The 13062-nt window shown below is 39.0% G+C and overlaps 2 protein-coding genes across 3 annotated transcripts in view; one reads left to right on the top strand and one right to left on the bottom strand.

The window, feature by feature from the left end:
• Positions 1 to 3724: 3724 nt before the first annotated feature.
• bglapl (bone gamma-carboxyglutamate (gla) protein, like) lies at positions 3725 to 4840 on the top strand. Of its 2 annotated transcripts, XM_061905832.1 has the most exons (4): positions 3725 to 3879; positions 3954 to 4226; positions 4299 to 4392; positions 4464 to 4840. In XM_061905832.1, the coding sequence occupies exons 1-4, from the start codon at positions 3819 to 3821 to the stop codon at positions 4564 to 4566; spliced, it is 531 nt and encodes a 176-aa protein (XP_061761816.1). In that variant the 5' UTR covers positions 3725 to 3818; the 3' UTR covers positions 4567 to 4840. The 2 variants fall into 2 exon arrangements, with proteins under 2 accessions (XP_061761816.1, XP_061761812.1); XM_061905828.1 differs by having other exon boundaries at positions 3954 to 4392.
• Positions 4841 to 7332: 2492 nt separating this feature from the next.
• slc34a2a (solute carrier family 34 member 2a) overlaps positions 7333 to 13062 on the bottom strand; it is a 26300-nt gene continuing 20570 nt past the window's right edge. The window contains exons 12-13 of the mRNA XM_061905816.1: positions 10670 to 10794; positions 7333 to 10604 (exon numbers count right to left, since the gene is read on the bottom strand). Coding sequence (XP_061761800.1) covers positions 10086 to 10604; positions 10670 to 10794 — 644 coding nt within the window. The 3' untranslated portion in view covers positions 7333 to 10085. The remainder of the gene's footprint in view (positions 10605 to 10669; positions 10795 to 13062) is intronic.

The raw sequence follows: 13062 nt of genomic DNA, 5'->3' as shown, positions 1-13062 counted from the left end.
AATGCGTCTTGTCTGGGGCCCCTGGGTCCCGCCGCACACTTCCTCTCAGATGCCCAAAGTGGTTGAGGCCTGCTGTGTCCCATCCTGACACCTCGGTGGGTTGCGTGGTCTTCTGCGGTGTTGCACGGCGGCCAGCTGCCGGGGTCGTGTTATTGTGTGTCGGCGTATCTGTGATCTCCTTCTTTCCTTTTTCCCCTTCCTCGTTGGGGGCCCTCCAGGTGGGGCGAGTGGTTCCCGGGCGGTCCTGCTTTAGCTGGCTTGGGTGTGGCATCCCGTCCTTTTGCCTGCGTGGGGCATAGGATATGTCTCTTTCTGGCTGGCGAGGGGCTGGCTGTCTCCGGCTTTTCCCGTGCCTTGTCCTCTGTCTATGCCCTGCCGCTGGCCTGCCCGGAGGCACAGTGGGCCTGGCTCTTGGAATCCTATCGTGGGCCGGTGGTCCCTTGTTCCCTGGGCACCGCACCTGCTGTTTCGGGTCGGTGGCTGGGGCCGTACTTTGGCTCCTGCACAAACCCGGTGAGACAAATATATTGTACATACTAACACACATACACACAATCATTCATACATATGTACATACATATGTGCATTCATTCAAACATACACGCACACATAGGTACATAGGCTCGTGCATACATACACAAATGCAGTACATACATACATACTCAGGGTACATGTATCCAGGCGCACATTCACTGTATATAACACTATAACAATCTACAAGGTTAATATAGTTGGCTTCTCTTTCTTCTCTTCCATTTATCTGCTTTCTTTTGTATTTTAAATTATCATTACATTTATGTAGTTACCGACGTCCCACAGGGTGTGAGTTTTCCTTGCCCTTATGTGAGCCTACCGAGGATGTCGTAGTGGTTTGTGTTGTGGTTTGTGCAGCCCTTTGAGACACTAGTGATTTAGGGCTATATAAGTAAACATTGATTGATTGATTGATGTATTTTTGCATTTGAAACAATTGTATTGTTGATAATAGAGGTCATTATTATTATTATTATTATTTATTATCAATAGCGCTATTTCTATTGGTATTTATATTGCTCCATAAGAGGCATACATGAAATGTACTTCTATAAGCAGTATTTACTTCAGATACATCCACACTTGACCCGTATGTCACATACCAAGCTGACAAACCATAAAGATAGGCAACATTCATATTCTGGTATATGTTTGCATGAACCCGTGCAGCCTTGGCCGGCGCGTGTTTGCTTTTGGTTGCCAAGTGCCAGATTGTGCTCCCTGAATAGCGGCGGCTGTGGCGGGACGCTCCGACTAACTGAGCCCTGCGGCGTAATGAGCGTGCCCCGTGTCACTTGATTAGTAGCTTGTGTGCCACACTTTGGGGTTTGTGGGGGGGGGGGATGATAGCAAGGGCACAGCTGGCATCCTTGAACCTGCAGGGCCTCCACTAAAATACAGAACTGCTGCGACAGGACTTTTATGGACTGAAGACTTTGCAGGTGAGTCACATGTAGGGACAGGTACAGAATCTGCTAGTTCTCTGGAACAGAACCAATCCAGTCACAGGTTGTTTTGATAGCTTGCAGTTGGCACTCCAACAGTACTTAGAACACAATCAGCCACAGTACCGCTAGGTTAGGATTGTAAACAAAATGTGTTTAACGATTCTTAATCGATTCATTTTTTTGTAATTTTTTTTTGTACATTTTCCCAGAAAAGGGCTAGTGTGGGATACTTCTTGTATTTGAATTTATTAAATGTTTGGATAGAATCTTATTTAAAAAAAGCCGTTTTCTTAGTAATAATAAGCATTTGTCAGAGCTGTTTATCTACGATATTGAGGAATGTAGTTAATAATAGAACTGGCACCAATGTTATTAATGTGTGTGTGTGTGTATATATATATATATATATATATATATATATATATATATATATATATATATATGTATATATATATACATCCATCCACCCATTTTCTACCGCTTGTCCCGTATACATGTATATTTTTTTACATGTATATATGTATTGATATAAACATACATACATACATATATACATATATGTATATATATATATATATATATATATATATATATGTATATACATACATGTATATATATATGTACATATACGTATATATATATATACTGTATGTATGTGTATATATATATATATATTGATATATATATACACACACACATGTATTTTAAAATGTATTTTTCAGACTATAGGGCGCACTGGTATATAAGCCGCACCCACTGAATTTTAGGAGATAACATATTTTTCCATATTTATATATATATATATATATATATATATATATATATATTTGGATTTATCAGAATAAATCCAAATCAAGCTATTTTTTTGGAGCACTTTATCTCAATATGTTTGTTGCATCATCAGATAATATTACTGTTGGCCTAGATGCATTTTTATATAAAAAAGAACAAATATCTTTAGTAAGAAAAATTAATTGTATTCAAATTGCATCTTTGTCCGATTGTTGTTGTTTTTTATTTGAAATTATACAAGCGATTGTATTAATCATGATTAATCCAAATTCAAATTTGTGATTAATGATGATTAATCTGCATTCAAGATTGTTATTAATCATTATTAAACCAAATACAAGATTGAGATTAATCATGATTAATCCACATCCAAAAATCTGATTAATCAGATTTTTTGACAGCGCTTCTTATTCCACAATTGATTATGCATTTATTATTTATATTTTAAACACAATGATAACTTGCTTTGAAATTATAAACCAGGGCGACAAGCAAATTAAGATTTTTATTTTATTTTATTTTAGACAAAAACACGTTTTGGACTACATGTTTATGTAATAATAATATACATTAATATAATGTTTGTTGCATTCAAAATTGTGATTAATTATGAATATTCTGTATTCAAAATTGTGATTAATTATGATTAATCCACGTTCACAATTGTGATTAATCATGATTAATTGCTTTCAAAATGGTGATTAATCAGATTTTTTTGACAGCCCTAATGATTACATAATTGCTTATGCATGTATTTATATTTTAAACACAATGATAACTTGCTTTGAAATCTTGAACCAGGGTGACAAGAAAATTATATTATTTTATTTTATTTTAGACCAAAAAGTTTTGGACTATATGTTAACATATAACAACAATAAACATTAATATTATGTTTGTTGCATGATCAGATCATATTAAAGTAAAAACAAAACAAAAAAAGATGTGATTTTTACGTCCAAATGAAAAGTTAGTGAGAAAAATGAAGTGGACTCCCATTATTTCCGGGATTTGGCAGGCCACGTAAAACCATGTGTCGGACCAGATCTGGCCCCCCGGGCCCATTTTGATGATTTAATTTCATTCAACAATGATTATTCAACCAACCCCGCTGGACCTTGGATTCAGGATGATACAGTTTAGTGTCCTCCAAAAACATCAACGGCAAACTGAAGTCCCTGGTCTCTTTACTCGGCTTACAGACCTCATCGGGCCACTCGGGACAGTGACGTAGGAGAAGCCAGAATAATGATTGATGGCCGCGACCACGGAGCGTCCTGGGAGAAACGTGATTATGTAACCAGACGGCACACGGACCCAGATGAACGAAGCCAAGAACATTTTTGGGGGCTGAGTGGATTCTTGGATTGAGTGCCAAGAGCGTGTAGGAGTTTCTGTGGCCGTCCCCCTTGACAAGAGCGAGCCAATCAGAAGACCCCTCGCCGGCTGACAAGAGTATATAATGGACCTCGCGGCAGGACGGCAGGAGCAGAACAATCCACCATCTTGCCAAGAGCCCAAAGAGAAGACCTCGCCTAAGACGCCATGAAGACTCTGGTCATCCTCGCTCTCTGCGCTCTGCTCTCGGTGTGCTGGTCCACAGGAGGTGAGAAATATCTGCCAAGGTCTCCCTGAAGGAACCTCCTTCTCATTCCTTTGACTTGTCTGTCCTCCCAACAGTCGTTGAGGACCAAGTTCACGCCGAGCAAGACGGGGACCACTCGGACCACACCGATGACAACGCCGTAGCTGAGGACCTCGTCGACGTCGGAGACAACGGCGACAACAGCGACTCCTCAGCATCCAACTCATCCTCAGACTCATCCTCAGACTCCTCTGATTCAGACTCAGATTCTGATTCAGACTCCAACTCTGACTCCACATCAGATTCTTCCTCCTCCCCCTCCTCCTCCTCCTCCTCGTCATCCTCATCCGAGTCAGCCAATACCGAAGGTAAACCGCCCGCACCTTTTCCTCTCAAACCGGTTGTACCAGAGACAGCAAGGACTTTGCTCCGGTCCACAGACTCCCACGTGGTCATGAAGCGGGACCTGGCTGCGGTTTTGCTGAGGAGAAAACGCCAGACCTCAGGAGTCCTCTCCCTGTACCAGCTGGAGAGGTGAGAAGCCTTCCCGACCGGACCAGAAGAGCACCAAGGTAACGCAACGTATCCCTCTTGTCTCCACGCAGCCTGAGAGAGGTGTGCGAGCTCAACACGGGCTGCGACGAGCTGGCCGAGACCCAGGGCATCGTGGCGGCCTACACCGCCTACTACGGACCGCCCCCCTTCTAAGCAGGCCTCTCTTTCAGTCACAATCCAGCCGGAGGTCGCAGATCTTTGCACAAGCCAGCCGCTTTCAGGACCTCTCCACGGACCTCCAGAGATGTCGAAATGAATCTTTACTGGTGCTACCAATGTATCGTCACGATTGTACCGCTGTATTTCTTCTTCTGAGGTCAGCTCCGGGCTGTGAAGTGTGTGCCCGGGTGCCCGCGAACAAACTGCAGCGGATGTAACCACACGTCGCCTCTGGATTTGAAAGAAATAAATTATTTTGTTTGTCCGACTTTGTTCTGCTGTGCTCTTTTTCGCCATCAGATGTCAGTGTGTCTCACATACACGCCTGGTATAATCATTAACTCTGATATCAGTAAGAAGGCTGTATAATGATCATACTTCCAAGTTGATCCAGTTTTTTTTTTTTACCACCTATTAATAAGATGATAGCTCTGTAGTAACATTTCCAGGCAATGTCCAACAATGACTATACTGCCTGTGCTATTTAGGACTTCAATTACAGCAGGGGTGTCCAAAGTGCGGGCTGGGGGCCATTTGCGGCCCGCAGCTAATTGTTTACCGGCCCCCCACACATTCTGGTAATGCTATTGCAAAAATAAAAAAGAACATTAAAATATTGGGATGAGATGAAATCTATCGAGAAAAAGTTGCAATGCTGTCACAAAGCTACCATGCAGGCTGTTTTTTTTTTCTTTTGTCTTTATTTTACCATGTAAAAACCATCTTTACCATGAATTGATTAACGTGGACCTCGAATTAAACAAGTTGAAAAACCTATTGGGGTGATACCATTTAGTGGTCAATTGTACGGAATATGTACTGTACTGTGCAATCTACTAATTACAAGTTTCAATCAATCAATTATTTATTTGTAATTTTTTTGCCATTGCTACAAAAAAAATAATAATGACAAAAAAATCCTTGTTATAATGAATTATTTTCAAAGCTCCAATTAGTTCAAAAATTTCACTTTAAAATGTTTTATGTGGTAAATATTGCATATATTGTGCAGTTGCCATATAAAAACAAAGTTTTATTTGACAAAAGAGCATAAAACAAACAAAATAATAGTTAAAATGTAAAATCGACAGATATATCTGAAGTTGATCTTGTAACTTAAGTGTTGAAAGTTAAAAAAAAACCTTAAGAAAAATGTATCACTTTCTGAGTGGGGCACCTTTTGCATCCCAAATATATTTAGTGGTATTTTATGTATCTTTTCTCTGTTTTTACTCAAAAATAATAAATAATTAAAATCAATGGTGTCCTGCATTATTGATCTTTTAGGGCTCTAATTACTAAATACTGCATATTTCAGTTTTACTATTAAAAAAACAAAGATGTTTTTGACTGAAATGCCATAAAACCTTTTTTTTTAAGTTGATAAAGAGATTTACTGTAAGTGTTAAATAAAAAATAACAATAAAAATTTGACTTATTTTTAACATTTTATTAACTGAGACCCTTTATGGTCCCCGGGACTCCTAAAGGTAAAATATTTTTTTTAAATCCATATATTTTGTTATGGTTTGAAAATGAAAAGTATCTAAATTGCCCCCGCATGCTTTAATTTTTCCATGTGTGGCCATCATTGGAAAAAGTTTGGACACCCCTGACTTACAGGAACTATTTTATACTTATCAAATATTGAGAAAACACAAATAATATTCTTTATTTATTTATTTATTTGCCTACTTAGACTAAAATTTCTCAATTTAATAGTTATTTCTTTTTTATATGAGTAATATTCTAATGTTACTTTTCAAGACTGATGTATTTGTTTAAAACAAAAAACTCCTACAATTCAGAAAGGCATTCAACGATAATTTAATTGTTTGATAAATATAACAAAAATATATGAAATACGAGTAGATAAAATGTCTCTTAGTGACAAGTCATCAATTGTACTAATAATAATATAATGATAACACATTCTTAATATTCAAAAAACGTTTTAAATGTTTTAAATATTTAAGATACATTAACAAACAGTTAACATTATAGTTGTAATATTTATCTTCATGTCACACTCATTTATCTACATGAATACATGTTTTAACATATTTTTTTTAATGTCAAAACATTTCCTATGACTTTTATTGGAGTCTGAGCAAAGAAAGACTATGTCTGTCATGAATTGATAGACGTGGACCCCGACTAAAACAAGTTGAAAAACATATTGGGGTGTTACCATTTACTGGTCAATTGTACGGAATATGTACTGTACTGTGCAATCTACTAATAAAAGTTTCAATCAATTCCAAACAGAGCACAGCTCAAGGTGTCCCTCTGCTGGACATTCTGCAGACTTCAGTCACCGTCTGCAAACTCCCGATGAATGACTTATGTCAATCGTTATTTTGTATATCTGACTTCCTGTTGATAAACTACTTTTACTACTTTTGCTGTAGCACAAAACATCTTTTACAAGTGGTCCAGTTTGACTTCCTATAATCACTACATTTTAATACATGTCATACATTTTAAAAACAAGTGGGATGCCCCCCGCGACCTGAAAGGAGTAAGCGGTAGTAAAATGGATGGATGGATGGGATGCACTTGAGTGTGAAACAATTTGGATTATGACAATGGATAAGATTAACATGTTCCTGTGTGTGTGTGTGTGTGTGTGTGTGTGTGTGTGTGTGTGTGTGTGTGTGTGTGTGTGTGTGTGTGTGTGTGTGTGTGTGTGTGTGTGTGTGTGTGTGTGTGTGTGTGTGTGTGTGTGTGTGAAGCTTTAATGCTAATGAGTGAGTCAGCGACAGTTAAAACAGTTTATTTAGACGTAACTTAATCTCAATATATTCTTTGAATATAATTACCAGTTGTTATGGTTACAAAATGATAGACACACCTTAGAATGATGTGTTGTTGTTGATTTTTTTTTTACAGTGAACAAAAATTCTGAGATCCAAGCGATGAAGGTTGATGACAATGTTGCTAATGTCGATATGGTCTGTCATTCTGGAGACTCTCCTCGGGGATTAGTTGAAAACATGAATATTATCAAATGTTGTCCATGCCATCCCAATATCAGGGGTGTCCAAAGTGTGGCCCTGGGGTCAATGCACATTCTGAAATACTTATTTTGTTTTTAAACCTAAAAGAAAGTGGAATAAAGGACCCAACAGGTTGACTCTAAAGTGTTTCTTTAAAACTGGCAGTGCTGTAATATTGAATCAAAATGAATGCTGTCATGGATAATTGACCTGTTAAAGGCTGCAATTACTTCATATCAAATATTCCATTTTTAAGTCTTTTTAAGTGAGAATATTGCATAGTTCATGTTTGCCATATAAAAACTCAAGTTTTCTTTGAGAAAAAATGCAATAAACACAAGTGGAAAAAACATTTAAAGATGTATAAACAAGGTATGGATGATAAATAATGTATTACTGATTTTTTTTTCAAACTGTTGCTGTTAAAAAAACAAAACAAATGAATCAAAATTAATGTTGCTATGAATTATTGGCCCATTGAAGTGACTCCATGTCAAATATTCCACTTTGTAGCATGTGTAAGTGAGAATATTGCATGTTTTGTGTTTGCCATATGAAAAACTATGTTTTCTTGGACAAAAAGTGCAATAAAAACAAGTGATATAACGTTTAAAGATGTGTAATCAAGGTTTAGATTATAAATAATGTATTACTGATTTTTTTTTTTCAACATGTCGCTGTTCAAAAAAAAAATGAATCAAAATGAATGTTGCTATGAATTATTGGCCTATTGAAGTGACTTTGCATCAAATATTCCACTTTGCAGTATTTTGGTTGAAAACATTGCATATTTTGTGATATAAAAAAACAAAGCTTTCGTTGACAAAAAGTGCTATAAACACAGGTGAAAAAAACGTATAATCAACGGATAGATCATAACTAATGTGTGACCTATTTTTCACACTTTTATGAGAATGAAAATTTTAGGAACATTTTCATGGGATTTTTTTTTTTTTTTTTTTCAAAACTGTCACCCTGTTCGTAAAATAACAATGAATCAGAATTAATGTTGCTATGAATTATTGGCCGATTGAAGTGACTTTGCATCAAATATTCCACTTTGAAGTATTTTGTGACTAAAAGAGCAGTAGACAAAAATTAAAATAAGAAAAACATTTAGTCAACACATAGATGGGAAGATGATCTACAGATTTAAGCGTTGAAAGTAAAACAAAAATATATATATTTGCGGCCATTTTGGATCCACAATATTTTTTTTTTCTAGAAACTGTCATTGTTTAAAAAATAGCAGAATAAAGGCTCCAATTACTTCACATCAAATATTATTACACTCAGAATATTTTTGGGGGTAAAATACTGCATATTTTGTTTTTGCCATAAAACGCGGGTTTTGACAAAAAAGGCATACAAATAATTATTAATAATAACTTTATATTGACTGACCCAAAGTAGATTTAGAGAAGTGATCGTCAAACTGTTGTACCAGTAACATAATTGGACGAAGGCTCCATCGAGTGGTACGCCAGAAAATTGCATAATTAAATATCATAACTAACAGTTGTATTTTCCCACATTCAAACACAGTGTTACTGTTCAAACTGTGTGTAATATTACAAAAAAACCTCTGGCTAGTTTTTAACGAATACTTAGGCCTACTAGAATACTGCATTTCATCATTGTGTGGCAGTTGGTGAAAAAAGTTTGAGAACCACTAATCTAGAAATTCAAGCGTTGAATATTAAAAAAGAAGAACATTTATTTTTGTTTTGTTGCAACTAAAAGTTGTACACTCTTGTTAAAGCGTGTCATGCTTTTAATTCAACATCGTTACATGTGTTTATGTCGCTATCATGTTGTCAGGGGCAGGTAATACATCTCTTAAAAGTGCATTTTCAATCAAATTTTATAGACCGGAAGTGGCATCGGCCACGCCGAGAGACTTCCGGTGCCGACACTACTTTACGGCGTTTTGAAAAAAAAAATACTTCATCTATATTTTTGTTTAAGGTTGCATCGCCGGTATGTATTAAAAGTTGAACTTTGCAACTTTGTTTTCGTCCGAAATATTGGGAGCTAAATTCACGATTTGAGATTGTGAAAAGAGTTCTTTGTCTTACTCATTAGCGACGATTTCATTCAAGATGGCGTCAGTTGTACAAATTGATATTTGTTATCCTTCTTCATGCCTTGTAAGGTAGTATTACATCATATATGTGCATAACTTATGTGTATATTGACTGTATTGTTTGTCTTTTTAGTTTCACCAAAGTCATCAAACCTGCGGACAAAGCTCCTCGGTCGCCAGAGTCGTGACGTAGGTGTTAAAACCGAAATTCTTTTTAACATTTTTATGACTTCTGGGTCCCCGGGGCCAAACTTGAGGCGAGCCCTAAAAGATTTTTAAAAAAAATCCATATGTTGTACTGGTTTTGAAAATTGAACAAATCAAAATGGCCGCCGCTTGTTTTGATTTTTTGGGAGAAAAAAGTTTGGACACCCCTGCTCGAAAGGATGTGGAGAGGACATAAATACATGTTGCGCAATAATGCAGCCTCAAAGTTTGGTCATTTTCAGAACACTTGCGTCACTTTCTACTGCTTTCTCGCCACACATGGCAGGATTATCGTACGCCTGCGGGCACTCTTGCGCCTCGCTGTCGTCGGCTTGGCAGCATTTGCAGCAGCAGCAGCATTTGGCGGCAACCACGCCCACCAGCCGGTCCCAGGGCTCCAGGGAGTGCGCCCAGAGCGGCAGGAAGTCCCAGGTCCGCAGGCAGGCGGGCAGACACCCGGGCTTCCTTTTCTGGAGCGTGTTGACCACCAGTACGGCCAGCAGCAATGCCAGCAGCGGACAGGCCACGCCCACCAGCACCTGCCAGCCGGCCAGCGACAGGCTGAAGACCAGGAGCGGCAGGATGAAGAAGCAGAACAGGATGTAAACGCCGGCGAACCAGCGGTAGGAGGCGGTGATGTTGCCCAAAGCCTTGGCCAGGCGGATGGGCAGGCGGGTGAAGGGAATGGGGTACCACAGGATGATGCCGGAGATGTTGAACAGGAAGTGCACCAGAGCGATCTGCGGGAAACACGTTAGGAGCCCGGAAGAAAATCACCAAATGCATGCCGGTGGTGAACTTTGACCTGCAGGGCGTTGTCAAGGGTTTCTCCCGGGCTGGCCATGGCTGCCAGGATGGCCGTGGTGGTGGTGCCGATGTTGGAGCCCAGGGACAGCGGGTAGGCCCTCTGGATGCTGATCACGCCGATACCTGCATCCGAGGAACTCGTCACTACGGCTCAAACTGTAGCGTGTCCAAAATGTGGCTTAAGGCCGTGGTCCCCAACCTTTTTGTATCCGCGGACCGGTCAACGCTTAATAATTTGTCCCGCGGCCCGGGGGGTGACCTTTTTTTTTCTTTTTTTTTTTTTTCTTCTTTGTCATGAAAAAGGGACGTTTTTCTAATGAAAAGGGGAGTTTTTTGTGATTGGTGCACTATTTGTAAGTGTATATTGTGTTTTTTATGTTGATTTAATAAAAATAAAAAAATATATATATATTTTTTTTAAATAAAAAATTATTTTGCGGCCCGGTACCAATCGAGCCACGGCCCGGTGGTTGGGGACCACTGGCTTAAGGAATCGAACCCACGGAGTGACCCTGTCTTCGCTTTCACATGTCTGACGTTACAACCGCTTGCAATTCGGGCCCCATCTTGTGGACAACGCAAGTAATTCAGGGTAATGACCAATTTTATCCACGACCCAATCCAAACAAACTTCACCAACTCGTGGTGCAAAAAAACCAACACAGAAAGCCAACACACACGGTCACACGTAACCCAACCTGCTCACTAAACTTTGTGGGTATTATCCAAATAAAAATGTCCACGCAAAACACATCATTTAAAATGACACTCATTTTAAATCCCATACAATGCATGATGGGAAATAAACTCTTGTTTGGCACATTTTAGCTGTTTTTTATATTTCTGATTGATTACAAAACTTTAAGGGAGGCCGTCACGGAAGTAAATAAGGTTGGAGTCACACTTTCACATACTCTTAAAGGGGAACATTATCACAATTTCAGAAGGGTTAAAACCAATAAATATCAGTTCCCAGTGGCTTATTTTGTTTTTCGAAGTTTTTTATTTTTATTTTACCCATCATGAAATATCCCGAAAAAAGGCTTTAAAGTGCCTGATTTTCGCTATCTTTAAATTAATCGTCCATTTTCCTGTGACGTCATTTAGTGATGCCAACATGGCGGATAGCCCAGCAAGATATAGCGACATTAGCTCGAATTCAGACTCGGATTTTAGCGGCTTAAGCGATTCAACAGATTACGCATGTATTGAAACGGATGGTTGGAGTGTGGAGGCAGATAGCGAAAACTAAATTGAAGAAGAAACTGAAGCTATTGAGCGAATAGCTATTGAAGCTATTCTGCGATCACCTTCCAACCAACGATTGAGTGTCGCAGGGTATCCATACATCTCTGTGCCATGTCTGTTGTAGCATTGCCGGTAAAATGTGCAGGAGCAACTTAAATCCTTTGATTGGTAAGTGTTTGTTTGGCATTAAATGTGGGTGGAGCGAAAGGCTGGATGCAAATATAGCTACAAATGTACATACAGCTAACCTAAAAAGCATGTTAGCATCGATTAGCTGGAGGTCATGCCGCGACCAAATATGTCTGATTAGCACAAAAGTCAATAACATCAACAAAACTCACCTTTGTGATTTCGTTGACTTTATCGTTGGAAATGCATCTGCTTTCAGTATCGCAGGGTATCCATACATCTCTGTGCCATGTCTGTTGTAGCATCGCCGGTAAAATGTGCAGACGAGGGACTTTCGGATCTTTTGACACTGGAGCAACTTAAATCCGTTGATTGGTAAGTGTTTGTTTGGCATTAAATGTGGGTGGAGGGAAAGGCTGAATGCAAATATAGCTACAAATGAGGCATAACGATGCAATATGTATATACAGCTAGCCTAAATAGTATGTTAGCATCGATTAGCATGCCGTGCTAATCGATGCACACTCCACATAAGTCAACTTGAATCCGTCCCTGATCGTGTTGTTACACCCTCCGACAACACACCGACGAGGCATGATGTCTCCAAGGTACGGAAAACAGTCGAAAAAATGGAAAAGTCGCCACCTCTGCGATGAGATGGCGACTTGTCCAGGGTGTACCCCGCCTTCCGCCCGATTGTAGCTGAGATAGGCGCCAGCGCCCCCCGCGACCCCAAAAAGGGAATAAGCGGTAGAAAATGGATGGATGGAAAATGGAAAATAACAGAACTGATTTGACTCGATGTTTGTAATGTGTTTGAGAAAATGGCGGCTTGACTACCTAAGTGACGTCACCTTGTGACGTCATTGCCCCGAGAGCGAATAATAAAAAGGCGTTTAATTCACCAAAATTCACCCATTTAAAGTTCGGAAATCGTTAAAAAAAATATATGGTCCTTTTTTCTGCAAGATCAAGGTATATATTGACGCTTACATAGGTCTGGTGATATACATA

This window comes from Nerophis ophidion, linkage group LG01 (assembly GCF_033978795.1).
Source record: "Nerophis ophidion isolate RoL-2023_Sa linkage group LG01, RoL_Noph_v1.0, whole genome shotgun sequence".
In the NCBI taxonomy this organism is placed as follows: domain Eukaryota; kingdom Metazoa; phylum Chordata; class Actinopteri; order Syngnathiformes; family Syngnathidae; genus Nerophis; species Nerophis ophidion.
Note: the sequence above shows the minus strand (reverse complement) of the source record. Positions and strands in the feature narration are given on the sequence as shown.